Raw genomic sequence first — 24512 nt, forward strand, 5'->3', positions numbered from 1 at the left:
CTATTTGGAGTGAAACAGCAAACATTATAAGTTTGATATAAATACACAGATTATGTGAAGTGAAGGCCATCAAGTAGTTTTAAGAACAACTTTGCAATTATTACATAATTAACAAATTGTAATTTTGTTGCTCACTAAAGGTTAGAAAAAAAATTTTTTTAAATAATAACAGATTCCCTCTTTGTTAGAAAGAGGGTAACAAATTTTTGATAAGACACATAATTTGAAATTTCATTGAATTTCATTTCAAATTTTTTTTTTTTTAATTTTCATTCAAAAGAAAATATGTAAAATTTGTTCAATATCTAGTTTCAATAATTTTACCACATCATTGGAAGCCTTTGATTTTGATACCGTTTTCTTTTGATTACATAACCCCACCAATTCTCCAAATCTCTATCCATTAACTGTGAAATTAATATGGTGTGTGTACAGCAAAGATAGAATAGAGAAAATATATTAATAAGATAGAAATAAGAACATATCCTGTAGACAAATACAGGAAGATTTTGTGTATTCTAGCCCATGGAGGATAAAGGATATTAATTATATCTAATTTACTCTAATTTACACAGGAAGACATTATGTTGCTCTAGTCATGCAAGCATGAAAATATGGATGCAAAACAGCAGGGAAAAAAATAAATAACCTTCCTTTAATTTATGTAGTAGAAAAATCAGTATTGCTTTGTATGCTTATTATAAAGGCGAGGAAATATATTTTGTACTTTTATATAGAAGGGAGAAACTAAGTTATTCTGATTATCTAAATTGTATTGGGTGTTAAAGTGACAGAAATTTGATGTAAAATATCACTTTTTTTTTTTAGATCAATAATATAAAGTGAAGAGATTGAAACAGAATACTGGCAAAAGAGGGAGGGGTGAGAGATGAATATACTTCCTTCAATTTTAACATTCCTTCTTTTTATTTTGTAAATGTTTTCTGTTTTCTCTGTAACTAAAGGCACTGAGTTTAGGTTCTGAGTTCTACCTTCAAATATTTATCAAAGACCCACTGTGTGAAGATAATACTGGATTGGGTGAGATATAGAGAGTGAGAAAGAGAAATAGAAAGACTAGCCCTCTGAGATGACAGTCAGCAAAAACTAAAGAGAAGAAACTTTTTTTTAGTTTTTAAACTTTTTACAAAATTCTGTTTGTTGGGTAATGAAAGGCCAAAACACTACAGCTATAATATCGTAAAACAAAGCAATTCTATATCAGTTAAAAGCCAAATGATAATAAAATACATTTCAAGTGGCATTTAAGATGCCCAGATCACAAATAGAAGATACTGTTAAAACACAGCATTGTTTTATATTTTTAAGTATTTTTTTTAATTCTGTCCCCCGTCCCCCCACTTCCTTTTCAAAGGATTTTTAGGTTTCCAATATCTTCATAACATTTTTGTCTTGTCTCTCTTTCTCTGTTCTTTCTCTTCCTTTTTTTTTTCTGAAAAAAATTCCATTATTCACAATTCTTTCTTCACTCTGGTTTTACATCTCCCAATGATATGAAAGCAACTTTTTATAAATTTGATAATTCAAAGAAGAAAAAAAAAAAGTAAACCAAAATGATAGAGAGAGCGAATGAGAGTGAGAGAGAGAATGAGAGTGAGAGAGAAAAGCACTAAAAAAAATATTAACTTGCTAAATATTCAAAATGGAAAATGTTATAAGTTTATATACGTGATCATTTCCTCTTGGTTAGGGGGTGTGGGGTTGGTATAGGGTTGAGGGGGTGCATACATTTGGCTGTTACTGATGTAATCCTGTCTCATGACCATCGTATCCTGGGCATAATAAGGCTGTTGTGCATCAACATTGCTCAGGAAATTCTCTTGTTTTCTGTAGGTGAATGACTGGCCATTGTATGTACAAAACTGCTGCGGTGGGACTTGATTTGCAGGATACAGATTGGTAAATTCCTGCTTCACTTGTACTTCACTTGGGTTTGGATTGGGGAGGTGGTTAGAGTTAGCAGCACTATTGCTATTGGTGCTGCTATTGCTGCCAAAAGGTTCCAATTGATGGTTTGTTCTATTTAAATTAATCACAACAGGCTTGGTATCCACGTTTGTTTGATTTGGGTATGGTGTTGGCAAAGACAAAGACACGCTGTTTGTAAGGTTGCAGTTGCTCGGTAACTTGACAGCAACACTTGTGTTAGTGACACCAGAAGATGTGGTGGAAACTAAGTTGATATCATTTGATATTGAAGAATTGATATCACAGGTGTTAATAGGATTAGGCACTGGCCCAAGGCCATTCTCTGCTATAACACCACCATTATATAAAAGTGCAGTGTTGCCATCACACATGAGTGCTGCTGGAGCTGGTGGTAACGGTGGTTTGCAGGTAAGGGTGTGCTTCTTAAGTTGCTTTGAATATGAAAAAGACTTTTTACAGCTTTTACACTGAAACGGCTGTTCACCTGTATGAGTCCTCTGGTGAACAACCAAATTACTGCTACGAGCAAATGTTTTGTCACAGAAGGAACAGCTGAAAGGCTTCTCACCCGTGTGAGTGCGGATGTGTAATGTTAAGTTGTATGTGCGAGGAAATTTCTTTTTACAATATTTGCACTCAAAAGAATTCACTTTATGCGACCGAGTGTGTTCCCTTAATTCACTGAAGCAGGTGGCTGTCTTTTCACAGTACTGACACTGATACAGCTTGTCTCGATTGTGCTGGGTTTTGATGTGCTGGGTCAGCCCATACAGTCGAGACAGGGTTTTCTTGCAATACTCACAGGTGTAGCGTTTTTCTCCGCTACTATTTGTAGTACAAGCACCACCAACAGTGCTAGCGCTGCTACATCGACTGCTATTCAGGTTGTCACACTCAGAAGGGTGTTGCATCTTCATGTGTTGTTGCAGCTCCTCAGAACTATAAAATGTCTTTTGGCAGTGCTTGCACACTAATAGCTTCGCTTGAAGCTGTTCTGTTTTGGTGTCCAGAAGCTGTGAGAATCCAGGTGGTTGGCCAGCATTTATATCTGCTGCCATGCGTTGATGGTGGGGATGATGATGATGATGATGATGATGATGATGATGTGGATGAGTTTGGTGAGGAGGAAGAGGAGGTGGTGGTGGTGGAGGAGGGGCATGCTGACCAAATTCCAGCTGTCTGGCAGTGTTGCTATCAATTGATTGATTAAAGTCAATTTGGTTTTGAGGCTGAGGGAGATGCTGCAATGTTTGCGAAAAACTTATCTCTTCGATTTTCGGTTCAACTAGATGCTGCTGCTGCTGCTGTTGTTGTTGTTGCTGTTGCTGTTGTTGTTGCTGGGTTTGGAAATCCAAAGACATAGTTTTCACTTGTTCTGGAGAAGCAAAGTCAACCTGGCCAGGTGTTCCCACAGAATTGTTTACCTGTGAAACAAAATCTAATTGTTCGGTCTTGAGTTTCACTGGTTCATTAAAATTTAATTGTTCCAACTTGTTTTCATTATGCTGAATGAGATCTATCTGTTCAGCGTCTCCCATTGATTGTGCAAATCCAAATTGGCTGATTGTTTGGACTTTATCATCCACAGAGACAGACTGGTTAAAGTCAAGCTGCTGTTTGCTTAACTGCTCAAAATCTAAATCAGACTTCTCGCTCTTCACCATTTCACTGAAGTCAATTTGCTCTTGTTTTACAACGGAACTCAAATTATTTATGTCCTCTGGTTCATTCTTTATTTGAACTGGGAAGGACAACTGTTGTGCTGCCACTACATCTAACTGCTCAGGGAATTCAAGAGTTCCTGATTTCAAATCCATTTGATGAGAGAACTCTATATCTAACTTACCAGTTTGTGATGTGGGAAACTGAATTGTTGCAGTATCATCACCTGTTGGCTGCTGCGGAATAAACATCAGGTGACTCGCATCTGCACCTTGGATTATATGAGTCTGCTGAGCAAAGTCAAACTGTGTGACATCAATTTGTGGGAACTGTGTTGGTGAGCGCTGCGAAGGTTGTTGAACATAATTCAGCTGACCAACAGTAATGGACGTTGGATCTGAGTTTCGTACAAAGTTACTTGCAGTTGGGAATGTCTGTAAGAAAGGTTTTTCAGTTTTAAAAGACATCGTGACCAGTATTTGTAGCAGCTGGTTTCACTCATAAGCAGGAACTTATAAAAGAGTTTACACACTGTGGATGATTTCAATGTTGAGACAGCAGCATGAAGTTGGATTCCTGAAATGATACAAAAAGATACTTCAGTATCTCAGGTAGAAATAGACAAATGGATATATAACAGACAAATATAAAATTGATCTGGCCAGGCTGAACATAAAACAGGTTGAACATTTTGACCAGGTATGGCTAGTTTAAATGCTAAAGGCCTAAAACATCAATAAATTTCATTCTGTTATCACAGGATAACAATGGAAAATGATCTTGAAATAACATTTATTCAAATGCATAGAGAAAATATTTTAAAGATAGGTGATACATCAAGTTTTGAAATCACATTGATAGCTTTAGTATGAGTATTGCTTGTATCATTGAAAATTAGACATCTGGATATCCTTGCAATAATAATGTTTCTTATTCTATGCTTCTATGCTAACATGATATAGGACTGTTACTAACCACAGGTATGATACACAAGTTAACTGACCATAAAGTCTGACCAACCCTAATGAATGAAACTGCAGGTATGTAATGGTTTGATACAGGTGTAAGTATTCCCTTGGTATAAGTGATCCCCTTTTCTTTTTTTTTTTTTCATCCTTATATTTGATAACAATTTAAATAATTCTTATATTCTACCCATTAATTCATACATCCAGCAGGTGTTTTCTGCTGATCAGATATTCACCTTCACAAACCATATTTTCCATTGTGGATTAAGATTAAGCAAAGAGTAGATGAGACATGCTCTAATAGACAGGTGATATCCAGCTAAAAACTGAGTATCTTCTTCAATTAACTACAACCTATTATAAATTGCAGGTGACTCAAGAAGTCAGCCGCAATTGATGATTGATTACAGGTGACTCTAGAAACCCAAAATGTTCACCCAATCTGACAAAACATCAATCAATATGAATGCAACAATCTCATCAACATCAAAAAGACAGGTAAAATTCTCTCTCTCTCTCCATGTCTAGCAACAGCATTCTGAATGATAGTTTTGCTGAGTTTATCAATGTAATCAGGTAAATGCTATTTTAAGCGATGGGATACAAGCCAGAGGTTAAGGTCTTACATTCCTAGCCATATACACAAACCAACAGCATCACTGTAGATGCAATGCAATCAACAAACAAGGGCAGATGTAGTTTGATTTCTAAACAAAATAGTGATTGAAGTGAATGATTCTCTGGACTTTGCACGGTAAATGTCACAGAATAACAAATGTTGTAATTAAAATGTGGACAATATAGCCCTGAGAATAATCAATCACAATAACAATAGATGACAAATGCCTAAAGACAAACTCTTACCACTTCAGTCAGACAACAGAAAAATAGAAAATCACAGTCCAGTTTGTATAAAAACATAGAAACGGATACGAATGAACCTAAACTGAAAGCATCTCAGCATCCAGATTCTTCTTGTCAAATGTAATGCTTACATCTAATCACATTGTTTTTAATTAATCCCACATTATCCAATAGCTTTGAGATTTCAATGATGAGATTGTTTATTTTTAGAATGACATTGTAGGGTAGGTGTGAGGGGCTAGACCTGGTCAGTTTGCATAGAAATCGAGTAGAATTTGAGAATCAAATCAACTGTCATAGAATACCAATATATTGGTAAAGATTAATAAGAAGGCACAAAATCAAAATTATGTTTATGTTGCAGAGGCCTCTTTAAACATACAACAAAAAGCTAAAACAACACAAAGTGCATTGTGACCAATGATGTTTAACAGCATTCAATAGTCTGGTCGATCACATGATAATATGATATATATACTATGTATGTATCACCATCGCCATCATCATTGTTTAACATCCGCTTTCCATGCTGGCATGGGTTGGATGGTTCGAGTGAGAACTGGCAAGTTGGGAGGCTGTGCCAGGTTCCAATCTGATTTGGCAAGGTTTCTACAGCTGGAGACCCTTCCTAATGCCAACCACTCCAAGAGTGTAGTGGGCGCTTTTAGTGTATAAGGTTACATGTGTGTGCAGCTGTGTGAATGTTTAAATTCTGTGGCTACACATGAAACCATTTGAGCAGCACAAAGCAATGTATTTGTGACACACCCAGTTAAGAAACCATGCTGTGTAGCTTTGAATTCTCAATGCCTTACTTGTAATACAAATAAGGGATTTTTGTAATAAAAATAAGAATTGATGACAGACAATGAGACAAACTGTAAAACACTAGATCAAAATACGTCTCCATCCGACTCCTGCAAACATAGCAATCTGATGTTAAGCAAAAAAATATATAAAAATATATTGGTCCATGCTTGCATGGATGAGAGGCATTAAAGGATTATCATGATATATCTCTTTTCTTTTTTACTTGTTTCCCTCATTAGACTGTGTCAATGCTGGGGCACTGCACTGGAGGGTCTTTGGTGGAATGAATCAACCCCAGTGCTTTTTTTTTTCCTACTAGTTGTCAAGCAGCAGCAGGGAACAAATACGGACGGGGACATACACACACACAACAGGCTTCTTTCAGTTTCCATCTACCAAATTCACTTACAAAGCTTTGATCACAAAACACCACTCGGTTGGAAAGCAAGCTTCTTACAACACAGCCATTCCTGTGTGTGGGAAGTACACACACGCACATACACAAATACATACATTCACATATATTAAGCTGTATGTACACACACACACACATATATATATGTTTATACACACAAACATATATTTTGTACACATAATATATCTGTGTTACATAATCATGAACAGATTTACAAGAAATGCTATGTAATTATATACATGCACACGTGATCGAAATTGCACAGGTGTGTTTGTTTTTAAGGAGACTTGCATATTTGGATCCTGCAATTAATACACATATTTATGCACGGGTATAAAAACGTGTAAAGTAACAAACACGTACAAGCAGTATATATATATATATATGTTCCAAAATGTACACCCCACACACACACACGTATACACAATTACATAATTGAGAACTTCTCAGAATGTGTGCACATGTAGGAATTAATGTTAATACAAATGTACAGACACATAAGACATGCACAGAAAATATATATTTTCATAAACAGCCCCACCAACACTACCATCATTATCACCATCATCATGTAGGTGTGTGTGTGTTTGAAGAGAGTATTTTGTGTACATGTAACGAGATGTATGTATACATGTATGAAGGTATCTGAGTACATTAGAATGTGTGTGTATGTATGTATGAATGTGTGTGTAAATAAATATATATATATATGTATGTATATATATGATGATGATGATCATCATCATCATCATCGTTTAACGTCCGTTCTCCATGCTAGCATGGGTTGGACGGTTCGACCAGGGTTCTGGGAAGCCAGAAGGCTGCACCAGGCTCCAGTCTAATCTGGCAATGTTTCTACAGCTGGATGCCCTTCCTAACGCCAACCACTCCGTGAGTGTAGTGGGTGCTTTTTAACGTGCCACCTGCACAGGTGCCAGGCGGTGGCAACGGCCACGGTCAGATTGGTGTATTTTATGTGCCACCGGCACGGAAGCCAGTCGAGGCGGTGCTGGCATCGGCCACGAGTCGGATAGTGCTTTTTTTTTACGTACCACCAGACCAGGATCCTGGCTGGTTCAATTCGATTCGATTTCGCTTGCCCCAACATGTCTTCACAAGCAAAGGGGTTGGCATGGGTGCCTGTCGTACGGTCGCATTGGAGTATTTTACGTGCCACGGCCACGAGTCGGATAGTGCTTTTTACGTACCACCAGGCCAGGGATCCTGGCTGGTTCAATTCGGTTTCGATTTCGATTGCCCCAACATGTCTTCGCAAGCATGGGGGGTGGCATGGGTGTCTGTCGTCAGGTGAGGTTCTATATCGACTTCGCTTGCCTCAACCGGTCTTTGCGTCCAGGGAGGAAAGGCATTCATAAGTGGGCTGGGCTCACTTGTCCTGCCTGGTCTTCTCACGTACAGAATATTTCCAAAGGTCTCGGTTGCTGGTCATTCCTCAGTGAGGCCTAAAGTTCGAAGGTCGTGCTTCACCACCTCGTCCCAGGTTTTCCTGGGTCTACCTCTTCCACGGGTTCCCTCAACTGCTAGGGAAGAGTGATGATGATATATATATATATATATATATATAATGTATATATATATATATGGTGATGATAACATCATCATCATTGTTTAACGTCCACTTTCTGCGCTAGCACGGGTTGGACGGTTCGACCGGGGTCTGGGAAGCCAGGGCCTGCACTAGGCTCCAGTCTGATCTGGCAGTATTTCTACAGCTGGATGCCCTTCCTAACGCCAACCACTCCGCAAGTGTAGTGGGTGCTTTTTACGTGCCACCTGCACAGGTGCCAGGGGGGTCTAGCATCGGCCACAATCGGTTGGTGCTTTTAACGTGCCACTGGCACGGAAGCCAGCCAAGGCGGCGCTGGCATCGGCCACGTTCGGATGGTGCTTTTTTATGTGCCACCGGCACAGAAGCCAGTCGAGGCGGCGCTGGCAACGGCCACGTTCGGATGGCACTTTTTATGTGCCACCGGCACAGAAGCCAGTCGAGGCGGCGCTGGCATCGGCCGCGTTCGGATGGTGCTTTTTATGTGCCACCGGCACAGAAGCCAGTGGAGGCGGCGCTGGCAACGGCCACGTTCAGATGGTGCTTTTTATGTGCCACCGGCACAGGTATCAAAACTACTATTTCCATTGATATTTGCACTTGACTCAACAGGTCTCCTCAAGCACAGCGAGATGTTCTGGGATCTAAGGACATATAAGGACATTTATCTCCATGTGCAATGGGATGTATATGTACATATAACAATATATATAGAAATGTGAAATGGGATATATGTCTAATTAAGGGCCAATCCCAATATCCACCACCATCTTAGCCCCCCCACACACACACACACAATATGTATATATTTTTATATCAGGTTTTAATTTTAGGGGCAAGGATGTTCAAGTACAATATGTGATGTTCATGCCTTACCCAAATACTGTTTTCACAATTTGGCACAAGGCCAGCAATTTCACAAGATAGGGTAAGTTCAACTGACATTTATTTTATCAATCCCAGGAGAAAAGGAAAATGTGACTTGGTGGAATATGAACCGGTCAGAGCATAAAGACAAACAAAATGTCGCTAATCATTTTGCCCAGTATGATAACGAGTCTGTCAATTCACTGCCAAATATTAGCTACACAACAAAATTGAAATAGCTTCAACCAGAAATTGAAGCTATAGTTGTACAAATAAGTGTTTGTGTGTGTGTGTGAGGGAGAGAGAGAGAGAGAAACACCATTTTAGTTTAACATCTATGTATGTGTATATAGTGGTTTTATCTCTAATTTAATTTAAATATATATATATATATTTACTGTTGGTGAGCTGGCAGAATCATTAACACGCCGGACAAAATGCTTAATGGTATTTCATCTGCTGTTAAGTTCTGAGTTCAAATTCTGCCGAAGTTAATTTGCCTGTCATCCTTTCGGGGTTGATTAAATAAGTACCAGTTATGCACTGGGGTCAATGTAATCGACTTAATCCCTTTGTCTGTCCTTGTTTGTCCCCTCTGTGTTTAGACCCCTGTGGGCAATAAAGAAATATATATATTTATTGTTGCGCATCCCTGTTTTAGAATAGGTACACTATTTTGAAAGGGGCTAAAATGGTTAGCAACAAGAAGGGTACTTTATTATAAACTTCAGCCTCAGCACCAAATATCTATGCCAGCAGAGAAAAGCAAATGTCAAAATGCTGACAATTTTTTACATCCATTTTTGTCATGGGTTGGACAAACTAATTATTGAGGTGTGACCTGACATGCTCTTCCGATCACCAAGCACAGAAGTACAAGGTATTTGGTGACAGGGAATGTTTAACATGATACCACCACTTGAGCAAAGGTATTGCAGAATATAATCATTCACACAGATATATACACACAGTTTATATAAAAAAAAAAAAATATATATATATGGTGGTTGTCTACTCCTTATGCAGATTCTGACTGCCTCCTGTACCTACACCTGAGAACCATCATGGCATCTGTTGTGACTTTTTAAACCAGGCAATGTATTGAAAAGCTGCAGTAAGTTCTGATCTTTGTGGATCTTAAAATGTCTTTCGAGGCCTCCATTAGATTTGCAGACCTTATGGCACATATAGTGAAAAAACGGTATGGACGATTTGTTTTGGAGTCTAATAATACCATGTACGCCTGTGAAGATTTACAAACATACTTTCCCAATGAAACTCGGTTTTTTCTCAAACCTTTTATAATGTGATGCAAGTCTTTGGTGTAGCAATGGCACACGGCTGAAGAAGGCTTTTGATCCATCTGTTATATCGATTATGCATTGATGTAAAAATAAGTTGTTCTATAAAGCCGGAAACATATGTACCACAACATCCTTTGCATCTTGCTTTTCATTTATTTCATTTGATACACACATATATATATATAAATATCTGTAAATATAAACCATCCGATCTTCTGATTACCTCATTTCTTCTAATATATATATATATATATATATATAGAGAGAGAGAGAGAGAGGGGGGGGGAGACAGACAGACAGAAAAAGATTATTTTGTATATTTTATTTGTTTCAGTCATTAGACTGCGGCCATGCTGGAGCACTGCCGCGAAGAATTTTTAATCAAATGAATCAACCCCACTATTTGTTTATATTTTTTTAAAGCCTCGTACTTATTTTATTGGTCTCTCTTTGTTGAACCACAAAGTGATTTGCTTTTTCATTCTTTCATTTTTTGTCTCTTGTTTGTCATTAGGCAGTGGCCATGCTGGGGCACCACCACAAAGGGTTTCAGTTGAATAAATTGACCTCAGTATTTATTTTTTGATATCTGGTATTTGCTGTATTGCTCTCTTTGCTGAACTGCAAGTTATGGGGGCAAAAACAAACCAACACTGGATGTCAAGTGGTGCATGCATATCTTTTATTTTTTACTCGTTTCAGTCATTAGGCTGTGGCCAGCTGGAGCACTGTCTTGAAGAGCTTTTAGTTGAATGAATCAATCCCAATACATATAAAACTGGTACATATTCTATCAGTCTCTCTTTGCCGAACTGCAAGGTTATGGGGACATAAACATACCAGGCAATGATGGGAAGGGGGCAAACACAGACAGAAAGATACACACATACACACACACATACATGCATGCATATATTTTTGACAGACTTCTTTCAGTTTCCATCAACCAGATCCACTCACAAGATATTGGTCAGCCCAAGATTACAGTAGAAGACACTTGCCCAAGGTTCCACACAGTGGGACGGAACCCAGAACCATGTGGTCAGGAAGCAAACTTCTTACCACAAAGCCACGCCCTGCACCTGTATATTTTAATCAAGATTCTTCCTAATTCTGACAAATATAATTCCTTGACAGAATCATGCCATCATCATAACAGAAACCACAATCCATTTCAGAAAATTTCTTTAAGCTTGCTTCTCAACCACATGGTTCCAGGTTCAGTCCCACTGCATGGCACCTTGGGCAAATGTCTTTTACTGTCACTCTGGGCCAACCAAAGACTGTGAGTGGATTTGGCAGACATAAACTTGAAGACTGTACAAAGGTGTGTGTGCATGTGTGTGTGTGTGTGTGCATTTGTCTCCTGCTCCCCACTACTTGACATCATCATCATCATCATTTAATGTCTGCGTTCCATGTTGGCATGGGTTGGATAGTTTGACTGAGGACTAGCAAGGTAGGCAGCTGCACCAGGCTCCAATCTGATCTGACAGAGTTTCTACAGCTGGATGCCCTTCCTAACACCAAGCACTCCAAGAGTGTAGTGGGTGCCTTTTATGTCCCACTGGCACTGGAGCCAGTCAGGTGGCACTGGAACCAGCCAGGTGGCACTGGCATCAACTACGCTCGAACGGTGCTTTTTATGTGCCACTGGCACTGGAGCCAATCAGGTGGCACTGGCATCAACTATGCTCGAACGGTGCTTTTTATGTGGCACTGGCACTGGAGCCAGTCAGGTGGCACTGGCATCAACTATGCTCGAACGGTGCTTTTCATGTGCCACTGGCACTGGAGCCAGTCAGGTGGCACTGGCATCAACTATGCTCGAACGGTGCTTTTCATGTGCCACTGGCACTGGAGCCAGTCAGGTGGCACTGGCATCAACTACGCTCGAACGGTGCTTTTTATGTGCCACTGGCACTGGAGCCAATCAGGTGGCACTGGCATCAACTATGCTCGAACGGTGCTTTTTATGTGCCACTGGCCCTGGAGCCAGTCAGGTGGCACTGGCATCAACTACGCTCGAACGGTGCTTTTTATGTGTCACTGGCACTGGAGCCAGTCAGGTGGCACTGGCTCAACTACGCTCGAACGGTGCTTTTCATGTGCCACTGGCACTGGAGCCAGTCAGGTGGCACTGGCATCAACTACGCTCGAACAGTGCTTTTTATGTGTCACTGGCACTGGAGCCAGTCAGGTGGTGGCACTGGCATCAACTACGCTCGAACGGTGCTTTTCATGTGCCACTGGCACTGGAGCCAGTCAGGTGGCACTGGCATCAACTACGCTCGAACGGTGCTTTTTATGTGCCACTGGCACTGGAGCCAGTCAGGTGGCACTGGCATCAACTACGCTCGAACGGTGCTTTTTATGTGTCACTGGCACTGGAGCCAGTCAGGTGGCACTGGCATCAACTACGCTCGAACGGTGCTTTTCATGTGCCACTGGCACTGGAGCCAGTCAGGTGGCACTGGCATCAACTACGCTCGAACGGTGCTTTTCATGTGCCACTGGCACTGGAGCCAGTCAGGTGGCACTGGCATCAACTACGCTCGAACGGTGCTTTTCATGTGCCACTGGCACTGGAGCCAGTCAGGTGGCACTGGCATCAACTACGCTCGAACGGTGCTTTTCATGTGCCACTGGCACTGGAGCCAGTCAGGTGGCACTGGCATCAACTACGCTCGAACGGTGCTTTTTATGTGCCACTGGCACTGGAGCCAGTCAGGTGGCACTGGCATCAACTACGCTCGAACGGTGCTTTTTATGTGTCACTGGCACTGGAGCCAGTCAGGTGGCACTGGCATCAACTACGCTCGAACGGTGCTTTTCATGTGCCACTGGCACTGGAGCCAGTCAGGTGGGACTGGCATCAACTACGCTCGAACGGTGCTTTTTATGTGCCACTGGCACTGGAGCCAGTCAGGTGGCACTGGCATCAACTACGCTCGAACGGTGCTTTTTATGTGTCACTGGCACTGGAGCCAGTCAGGTGGCACTGGCATCAACTACGCTCGAACGGTGCTTTTTATGTGTCACTGGCACTGGAGCCAGTCAGGTGGCACTGGCATCAACTACGCTCGAACGGTGCTTTTTATGTCCCACTGGCACTGGAGCCAGTCAGGTGGCACTGGCATCAACTACGCTCGAACGGTGCTTTTTATGTGTCACTGGCACTGGAGCCAGTCAGGTGGAACTGGCATCAACTATGCTCGAACGGTGCTTTTTATGTGTCACTGGCACTGGAGCCAGTCAGGTGGCACTGGCATCAACTACGCTCGAACGGTGCTTTTTATGTGTCACTGGCACTGGAGCCAGTCAGGTGGCACTGGCATCAACTACGCTCGAACGGTGCTTTTTATGTGTCACTGGCACTGGAGCCAGTCAGGTGGCACTGGCATCAACTACGCTCGAACGGTGCTTTTTATGTGTCACTGGCACTGGAGCCAGTCAGGTGGCACTGGCATCAACTACGCTCGAACGGTGCTTTTTATGTGTCACTGGCACTGGAGCTGCCTGTAAGCTGGCAGCCAGTCAGGTGGTACTGGATCACTACGCTCGAACGGTGCTTTTTATGTGTCACTGGCACTGGAGCCAGTCAGGTGGCACTGGCATCAACTACGCTCGAACGGTGCTTTTTATGTGTCACTGGCACTGGAGCCAGTCAGGTGGCACTGGCATCAACTACGCTCGAACGGTGCTTTTTATGTGTCACTGGCACTGGAGCCAGTCAGGTGGCACTGGCATCAACTACGCTCGAACGGTGCTTTTTATGTGTCACTGGCACTGGAGCCAGTCAGGTGGCACTGGCATCAACTACGCTCGAACGGTGCTTTTTATGTGCCACTGGCACGGAGCCAGTCAGGTGGCACTGGCATCAACTACGCTCGAACGGTGCTTTTCATGTGCACTGGCACTGGAGCCAGTCAGGTGGCACTGGCATCAACTACGCTCGAACGGTGCTTTTTATGTGTCACTGGCACTGGAGCCAGTCAGGTGGCACTGGCATCACTACGCTCGAACGGTGCTTTTTTATGTCACTGGCACTGGAGCCAGTCAGGTGGCACTGGCATCAACTACGCTCGAACGGTGCTTTTTATGTGTCACTGGCACTGGAGCCAGTCAGGTGGCACTGGCATCAACTACGCTCGAACGGTGCTTTTTATGTGTCACTGGCACTGGAGCCAGTCAGGTGGCACTGGCATCAACTACGCTCGAACGTGCTTTTTATGTGTCACTGGCACTGGAGCCAGTCAGGTGGCACTGGCATCAACTACGCTCGAACGGTGCTTTTTATGTGCCACTGGCACTGGAGCCAGTCAGGTGGCACTGGCATCAACTACGCTCGAACGGTGCTTTTTATGTGTCACTGGCACTGGAGCCAGTCAGGTGGCACTGGCATCAACTACGCTCGAACGGTGCTTTTTATGTGTCACTGGCACTGGAGCCAGTCAGGTGGCACTGGCATCAACTACGCTCGAACGGTGCTTTTTATTGTGCCACTGGCACTGGAGCCAGTCAGGTGGCACTGGCATCAACTACGCTCGAACGGTGCTTTTTATGTGTCACTGGCACTGGAGCCAGTCAGGTGCACTGGCATCAACTACGCTCGAACGGTGCTTTTTATGTGTCACTGGCACTGGAGCCAGTCAGGTGGCACTGGCATCAACTACGCTCGAACGGTGCTTTTTATGTGTCACTGGCACTGGAGCCAGTCAGGTGGCACTGGCATCAACTACGCTCGAACGGTGCTTTTTATGTGCCACTGGCACTGGAGCCAGTCAGGTGGCACTGGCATCAACTACGCTCGAACGGTGCTTTTTATGTGTCACTGGCACTGGAGCCAGTCAGGTGGCACTGGCATCACTACGCTCGAACGGTGCTTTTTATGTGCCACTGGCACTGGAGCCAGTCAGGTGGCACTGGCATCAACTACGCTCGAACGGTGCTTTTTATGTGCACTGGCACTGGAGCCAGTCAGGTGGCACTGGCATCAACTACGCTCGAACGGTGCTTTTTATGTGTCACTGGCACTGGAGCCAGTCAGGTGGCACTGGCATCAACTACGCTCGAACGGTGCTTTTATGTGTCACTGGCACTGGAGCCAGTCAGGTGGCACTGGCATCAACTACGCTCGAACGGTGCTTTTTATGTGTCACTGGCACTGGAGCCAGTCAGGTGGCACTGGCATCAACTACGCTCGAACGGTGCTTTTTATGTGCCACTGGCACTGGAGCCAGTCAGGTGGCACTGGCATCAACTACGCTCGAACGGTGCTTTTTATGTGTCACTGGCACTGGAGCCAGTCAGGTGGCACTGGCATCAACTACGCTCGAACGGTGCTTTTTATGTGTCACTGGCACTGGAGCCAGTCAGGTGGCACATGGCATCAACTACGCTCGAACGGTGCTTTTTATGTGTCACTGGCACTGGAGCCAGTCAGGTGGCACTGGCATCAACTACGCTCGAACGGTGCTTTTTATGTGTCACTGCACTGGAGCCAGTCAGGTGGCACTGGCATCACCTACGCTCGAACGGTGCTTTTTATGTGTCACTGGCACTGGAGCCAGTCAGGTGGCACTGGCATCAACTACGCTCGAACGGTGCTTTTTATGTGCCACTGGCACTGGAGCCAGTCAGGTGGCACTGGCATCAACTACGCTCGAACGGTGCTTTTTATGTGTCACTGGCACTGGAGCCAGTCAGGTGGCACTGGCATCAACTACGCTCGAACGGTGCTTTTTATGTGTCACTGGCACTGGAGCCAGTCAGGTGGCACTGGCATCAACTACGCTCGAACGGTGCTTTTCATGTGCCACTGGCACTGGAGCCAGTCAGGTGGCACTGGCATCAACTACGCTCGAACGGTGCTTTTTATGTGTCACTGGCACTGGAGCCAGTCAGGTGGCACTGGCATCAACTACGCTCGAACGGTGCTTTTTATGTGTCACTGGCACTGGAGCCAGTCAGGTGGCACTGGCATCAACTACGCTCGAACGGTGCTTTTTATGTGTCACTGGCACTGGAGCCAGTCAGGTGGCACTGGCATCAACTACGCTCGAACGGTGCTTTTTATGTGTCACTGGCACTGGAGCCAGTCAGGTGGCACTGGCATCAACTACGCTCGAACGGTGCTTTTTATGTGTCACTGGCACTGGAGCCAGTCAGGTGGCACTGGCATCAACTACGCTCGAACGGTGCTTTTTATGTGCCACTGGCACTGGAGCCGTCAGGTGGCACTGGCATCAACTACGCTCGAACGGTGCTTTTTATGTGTCACTGGCACTTGGAGCCAGTCAGGTGCACTGGCATCAACTACGCTCGAACGGTGCTTTTTATGTGTCACTGGCACTGGAGCCAGTCAGGTGGCACTGGCATCAACTACGCTCGAACGTGCTTTTTCATGTGCCACTGGCACTGGAGCCAGTCAGGTGGCACTGGCATCAACTACGCTCGAACGGTTGCTTTTTATGTGTCACTGGCACTGGAGCCAGTCAGGTGGCACTGGCATCAACTACGCTCGAACGGTGCTTTTTATGTGGTCACTGGCACTGGAGCCAGTCAGGTGGCACTGGCATCAACTAATACGCTCGAACGGTGCTTTTTTTGTGTCACTGGCACTGGAGCCAGTCAGGTGGCACTGGCATCAACTACGCTCGAACGGTGCTTTTTATGTGCCACTGGCACTGGAGCCAGTCAGTGGCACTGGCATCAACTACGCTCGAACGGTGCTTTTTATGTGTCACTGGCACTGGAGCCAGTCAGGGGGCACTGGCATCAACTACGCTCGAACGGTTGCTTTATGTGTCACTGGCACTGGAGCCAGTCAGGTGGCACTGGCATCAACTACGCTCGAACGGTGCTTTTTATGTGTCACTGGCACTGGAGCCAGTCAGGTGGCACTGGCATCAATAACACGCTCGAACGGTGCTTTTTATGTGCCACTGGCACTGGAGCCAGTCAGGTGGCACTGGCATCAATCAATACGCTCGAACGGTGCTTTTTATGTGTCACTGGCACTGGAGCCAGTCAGGTGGCCACTGGCATCAACTACGCTCGAACGGTGCTTTTTATGTGTCACTGGCACTGGAGCCAGTCAGGTGGCACTGGCATCAACATACGCTCGACCGGTGCTTTTTATGTGTCACTGGCACTGGAGCCAGTCAGGTGCACTGGGCCTCAACTACGCTCGAACGGTGCTTTTTATGTGTCACTGGCACTGGAGCCAGTCAGGTGGCACTGGCATCAACTACGCTCGAACGGTGCTTTTTATGTGCCACTGGCACTGGAGCCAGTCAGGTGGCACTGGCATCAACTACGCTCGAACGGTGCTTTTTATGGTGTCACTGGCACTGGAGCCAGTCAGGTGGCACTGGCATCAACTACGCTCGAACGGTGCTTTTTATGTGTCACTGGCACTGGAGCCAGTCAGGTGGCACTGGCATCAACTACGCTCGAACGGTGCTTTTTATGTGTCACTGGCACTGGAGCCAGTCAGGTGGCACTGGCATCAACTACGCTCGAACGGTGCTTTTTATGTGCCACTGGCACTGGAGCCAGTCAGGTGGCACTGGCATCAACTACGCTCGAACGGTGCTTTTTATGTGTCACTGGCACTGGAGCCAGTCAGGTGGCACTGGCATCAACTACGCTCGAACGGTGCTTTTTATGTGCCACTGGCACTGGAGCCAGTCAGGTGGCACTGGCATCAACTACGCTCGAACGGTGCTTTTTATGTGTCACTGGCACTGGAGCCAGTCAGGTGGCACTGGCATCAACTACGCTCGAACGGTGCTTTTCATGTGCCACTGGCACTGGAGCCAGTCAGGTGGCACTGGCATCAACTACGCTCGAACAGTGCTTTTTATGTGCCACTGGCACGGGAGCCAGTCAGGTGGCACTGGCATCAACTACGCTCGAACGGTGCTTTTTATGTGCCACTGGCACTGGAGCCAGTCAGGTGGCACTGGCATCAACTACGCTCGAACGGTGCTTTTTATGTGCCACTGGCACGGGAGCCAGTCATTTGTTTGCATTCCCGTAACTTAGCGGTTCAGGAAAAGAAACCAACAGAATAAATAAATGACTTAAAAATAGAAAGTGTTGGAGTCAATTTGCTCGACGAAAACTCTTCGAGGCAGTGCCCCAGCATGGCCAGAGTTCAATTGTTAGAAAAGAAAAGCAATAGATGAAAGATATATAACATTAACAGGTTCATGATGTGTTTGTGTATAAAATTATATATATAGGTGTGTGTGCGTGTGTGTGTGTGTGTGTGTGTGTACGTGCGTGCACACGCAAGCATACATGCAAGGTGTTGTGTATAATTACCTGTACTGTGATATACACCTGTTCACTTTTGTACATAGCTTATGTTACTGAAATAGAGAATTGTCTAAGAAAGACAGGAGAAATAAAAGTGTGTAGGAGAGTGAGTGCAGGAAGAACAGACTGGAATTTTTTGTAAATTTAACTTCGTGTATGTGTATGTGTGTGTGTGTGTGTGTGAAATATGTATGTTTTAATATTTTGTATTGAATGTGTCAAGTACAGGATGTATGCGGGTGCCCACACATGTGGAAGTATTTGGGACTAAGAGTGCGTGCGTGTATTTGTAAGAATGACAGGTTTCGCTATGCTAAACATAGGATATGTATGCCAGGGTGTTTACAAATGTGTGAGTCACAGGATGTGTATGTGTGTGTAGATACACATATGTGTGTGTGTATACACACACATGCATGAGTTTGTATGTGGGAGGTGGATAGTATATGATTACTGTATATTCCATTTATACTCACAGCATACTAAGGATGTGTGTACATGTATATATATTTACTGTGTATTTCCTGTACACCAATCACACATTCAATGACTGAGAAAGTTTGGAGAGGGCATATATATATATATATATTATATATATATATATGTGTGTGTGTGTGTGTGTGTGTGGAGAGAGATGCTTTATATATCATACATTCCCACAATATACTCAGAGTGACAATATGTTTATGCATACTTACATATATATATATATATATATATTCATACATATGTACATATATTTACACACACACACACACACACACACATATGGAAAGAGATAATGCATCTATAAACAGAAACACACTTATTATTCTAATCTTTTGCAATGACATTCTAAAATCAAACGCCAGTTTTGCTGTCCAATTCACACAACCCTCACTTACACACGCATACACACACATGGACCTACACAAAAATGCACACACACATAGATTTTGAACTTATGTAGTAACACACAAACCTTCTTATCCATACACACACACACACACAGAGAAACACATGTGCGTGTGTGTGTGTGCACGTGCCATTTTATACACCAACACATTACCATTTTGTAAAAATAAAGAGAGTCGCAAAAATTAATACAATTAGTTGCAACCACTGACCCACACAAACATACAGTCATGCGTACATTCGTAAGTGGATTTGGTAGACAGAATCTAAAGGACGCCTGTTGCATGCGTGCATGCATGTTACTCTCTCCTTCACTTAATATAACAGTAGCAAATGAATGTCACCATCGTGCAAGCAGTGTCCTCTGTTTCCAATCTTCTGTGAAAACATGTCTGGTCTGGACATATATTACGTTGCTTGAAAACAGGGTAAGGGTTGGTGACAGGAAAAACATCCAGCTGTAGAAAAACCTGCCTCAATAAATTCTGTCCAACCCATGCAAGAATGGAAAAACAGATGTTAAACAGTGATGCTGATGATGATGATGCTATAAAGGCGTGTGGCGTAATGGTTAGGGTATTCAGTTTGCAAACGTCAGGTCATGACTTCATTTCCCAGTGGTGCACTGTCTCCTTCAACAAAACGCTTTATTTCACATTGCCCCAGTCCATTCAGCTGGCAAAAAAGTGCTGTTCCTGTAATTTAAGGGGCCAGCCTTGTCACATTCTGTATCATGTCGAATCTCCCCAGGAACTACATTAAAGGTATGTGTGTCCATGGAGTGCTCAGCTACTTGCACATTAATTTCATATGCAGGCTGTTCCGTTGATCAGATCAGCTGAAAGCTTCATTCTCGTAACTACCAGTTACACATAAACACACAAACACACATAAATGTGTGCTTTTGTGAATGTATGCATGCAATAATGTGTCAATGAATATGCATTCAAAGACCTTTGGAATAAAAAATGCCCCTTACTTCTAAAACAGGTCAGAGGGCAAGACTGGAAGAGTATCTGGCTGGAAAACTCTGCCTCAAATTCCCATCTAAATGTATCCTAACCTGGCAAAGAATAGTGGCAGTAGGTGGGGTGGAGGGCATGTAACCACATGTGTATTTTTCTTGGACTTTTTTCCTCTTCTCCAGATTTTTCCTTTCTCTTTCTAACAAAGAGCCATGCTCAAAACATTACAAACCCACTCTTTTTTCTATCTTATACTGAGCATCAACCTAATACATTCCATGTGTACATCCTTTTGACTTTTGTTGTTTTGTTCATCACCATCATCATTTTTCCATACTGCCAATGAGAAAGACTGTTTGACTGAATAATAATATGCGGAGACCCCCTTCGGTCATGACTGACCATGGGATTGCACCTAGGAAGTTACCTTCCCAAGTACAAATCCAGGCAAGGTTGTTTAAGGAAGACCAGCAATCGCCCATGCATACCGGCCTCCCCTCTCCACGCCACCAGTGTTATCCAAGGGAAAGACAAAGGCCGATACAACTTGGCACCTGTGACGTCGCAACTCATTTCTACAGTTGAGTGAAGTGAGGTAACATGAAATAAAATGTCTTCCTCAAGAACACAACACGCAGCCCGATCCGGGATTCAAACTCACAACCTCACAATCGTAAGCTCGAAGCTCTAATGACTGAGCTATGCACCTTCAATAATAATAATAATAATAATAATAATAATAATAATAATAATAAAATACTTTAGGAATGAGAACCCAGGTTCAAAATTTCCCCAACACACCTGATGAAGGTTGAAGAGTATATCTGCCGAAACGTTGTGTTAACAACAAACAAGATGAGGACAAATATCAGTCAAATGTAAATAATGTAAATACTGTTTGGTTGTGGTAAACTGGGGCTCTGTACCAGGCACCAGTCCAATTTGGTTTGTTTTCTATGGCTGGATGCCCTTCCTAATGTCAACCACTCTACACAATGTACTGGATACCTTTTAAGGGTCACCGGCACTGGCCACAACTATGATTTCACTTAGCTTGACGTGTCTCCTCAAGCACAACAAATCACCAAAGGTCTTCATCACTATACATATTCACAAACATAGATATATATCCATATGTACATATATTCTTACATATATATTCATACTTATTACACAGATACAAATACATACATATATATATATATATATATATATATATATATATCATCATCATCATCGTTTAACGTCCGTTTTCCATGCTAGCATGGGTTGGACCTATATATATATATATTATATTAAATTAGAGACAAAACCACTATTAGGCAAATCAAACAATGAAAGACTTAAGCCAATACATAAATTAATTTATATTATTTAAATATGTAACAATTATTAAAAAAATATAATTAATATCCACTACGTCTTGATTCAAAATTAGTTCATTGTTTAAAACTCGCCAAGAAAAATTTTGAAACACCTGATGAATGACTGCGACCTAAAGATTTGATGACAGCAGCCAGGAAACGATCGTAGTGGATATTAATTATATTTTTTTAATAATTGTTACATATTTAAATAATATAAATCAATTTATGTATTGGCTTAAGTCTTTCATTGTTTGATTTGCCTAATAGTGGTTTTGTCTCTAATTTAATATAATATAATATTTTACTATAAAATTGGATTCAATCCTAAATCTGATTTTTCCCTGTAAGTTTGGATTTATTCCCTAATATTTATTATTATATATATATATATATATACTAGCAGCTAAGCCCGGTTTCACGTGGTCGGTTTGGATGATGTGGCTGTAAAACCTGCTCTGTGTAAGCATTTGAATTGTTTGGGCATGCTTACGTTAAAAAACAATTTTAGAATGACTTTTTTCTGTCAAAACGCTAAAAATAACTGATGAGCAAAAAAAAAAACAACCAATATTCAACCAAATCATAAAATAAACCCAAATACTAAGCGAGCAAAGATGAACCATCCCCCTTCCATTGCACACGCACACACACACTCACATACCCCCCCCCCTTACATACACACACATATATTCACACGGAGTTGAAACGCTGTTTGATTTATTTTTTCAGCGTACAATTTTCATCATCCCACTACCAAGTATGACATCACCCCTCCCTTCCTTCCTTATTCATCTATCACTCCTTCCTTTCTCATTCATAAACACAAGAGTATTATTATAGTAGATTATCTCAGTAACCATGGGAGCTATGAAAAAAATATAAAGCCAAGCATTGCCACTGGATCATTCTACACATCTGTGTAATTTTTCCTGTAGTTCCACCCAGCTATTTAACTGTGAATCCCAAGACAAGAAAGAATCACCCATGTCAAATTTATATGCATGTATATATATATATATATATATATATATATACATATACATATATATAATACACACACAACCAGTTATTTAAAATAAAAATTAACAATAAAAAACAAACGAACACCATCATCATCACCAGCCTCACTTCTCCGTCTACAGCCCAGAGTATAACCAGTCTTCCTTTGCCTGAACAAACGTCTACTAAATATTCCAGGCTGGCAAGCAAGCTAACAGCAGTGGTGAGAGAGAGATTAAATGAAGCAAGTGAAATGCAGATCTGGGTTTCCTTTACAACTAAATAGGCTTGTAGATTGTAAGTAGCAAGTTAGAAGATGAGGGGGGAAACAGACAGACAGACAGACAGAGACTGAGTGCTGGTGGTGATTTGCTGTCTTTCTCTCTTTCTCCATCTTTCTTTACTATATTTTACACACAAACACATTAGCAAAATGAATAAAAATGAATACCACTTTATATATACAGACACATACATCCTCTATCCTGGTTCTCATTTTCAATATCTCAATTCCATTTTTTTTTTTTTCTCAATTGATCTCATCTGTGAGCATCTGTGTGCATTCACATATAGAAACACACAAAAACATATACAGACATACACATACAGGCATATATCTGTGCATATACACACACATACCTGAGCACTTTACACTCTTCCTTCTCCACAATCTCCTCTACTGATGATCGTCACAGTCAAAAGCAAGCTTGTAAATTTAGCCAGTAAAGTATCCTAGCCCCCCCCCCCCCACCAGTGGTACATATATATATATATTCCTTCATCAGTTTGGGTCACTGGTTTCACACGGAAGAATCCCCAGAGAAACAGGGTGACAGATCAGCCTAAATAAACTCCACTGTGTGTGTGTGTGTGTGTGTGTGTGTGTGTATTTTTAATCTAATGCTGTTTCAAGTGTGACCACCTTCTTCACAAATCAGTGAATGTGTCCTTTCCTTATCCCTATAATGCATAGGTTCACTAAGTGGTTGCTACTGCCCCCGTTGGGCATTGAGAGGGCCCAGGTGGGCAGTAGAGAAAAAGGAGGAATTGGGAGGAAGGCAGTGGATTAGGAAACACTATGAATTTATAATATTATAGTATTGCATACAAATCATATGATATTATATTGAATATCAAATGATTCATAGTGTATATATATATAAATTAGTAAAATATAAAATATTTATACATAAAATTAGGGGTTAGGGTGCTGGGTGTATCATATAACCATGAGGGGGCGGTGGCCCAAAAAGTTTGAGAACCTCTGCTGTAACGGAACAAAAGTTCTAATTTAACTCAAAAGTAACCAGGAGTGTCAGTCACTGAAGAGATGAAATTAAACATAAACACCAGTGTCTGATGGTCTGCTGACATCTGTCTGAGCAAGCTGTGTTTTAAAGAGAACTTTCTCTCAGGCAAAATATTACAGCTAGTACTGTTCTACATTTGATATACACTGATATATATATACATCATTCATACACATTCCTTTTGTTGACGGGTTCATCAAAAAAAAAATCACTCAATACATTTTAGAATGATATTTCATACA

At 42.4% G+C, this 24512-nt stretch overlaps 1 protein-coding gene across 7 annotated transcripts in view; it reads right to left on the minus strand.

The window, feature by feature from the left end:
* The window catches only part of LOC115220963 (zinc finger protein 652-B-like), a 154950-nt gene that overhangs the window by 10792 nt on the left and 119646 nt on the right, over nt 1-24512 (minus strand). For 5 of the 7 annotated variants that reach the window (XM_029791173.2, XM_036510222.1, XM_036510225.1 and 2 more), the window contains one exon: nt 1690-4188. In XM_029791173.2, coding sequence (XP_029647033.2) covers nt 1690-4079 — 2390 coding nt within the window. In that variant the 5' untranslated portion in view covers nt 4080-4188. Of the gene's footprint in view, nt 1-266; nt 4189-18741; nt 18806-24512 lie in introns of those variants that run through there. The other 2 variants (XM_036510223.1, XM_036510226.1) reach the window with 2 other exon arrangements.

The sequence above is a fragment of the Octopus sinensis genome, linkage group LG17, assembly GCF_006345805.1.
Source record: "Octopus sinensis linkage group LG17, ASM634580v1, whole genome shotgun sequence".
In the NCBI taxonomy this organism is placed as follows: Eukaryota; Metazoa; Mollusca; class Cephalopoda; order Octopoda; family Octopodidae; genus Octopus; species Octopus sinensis.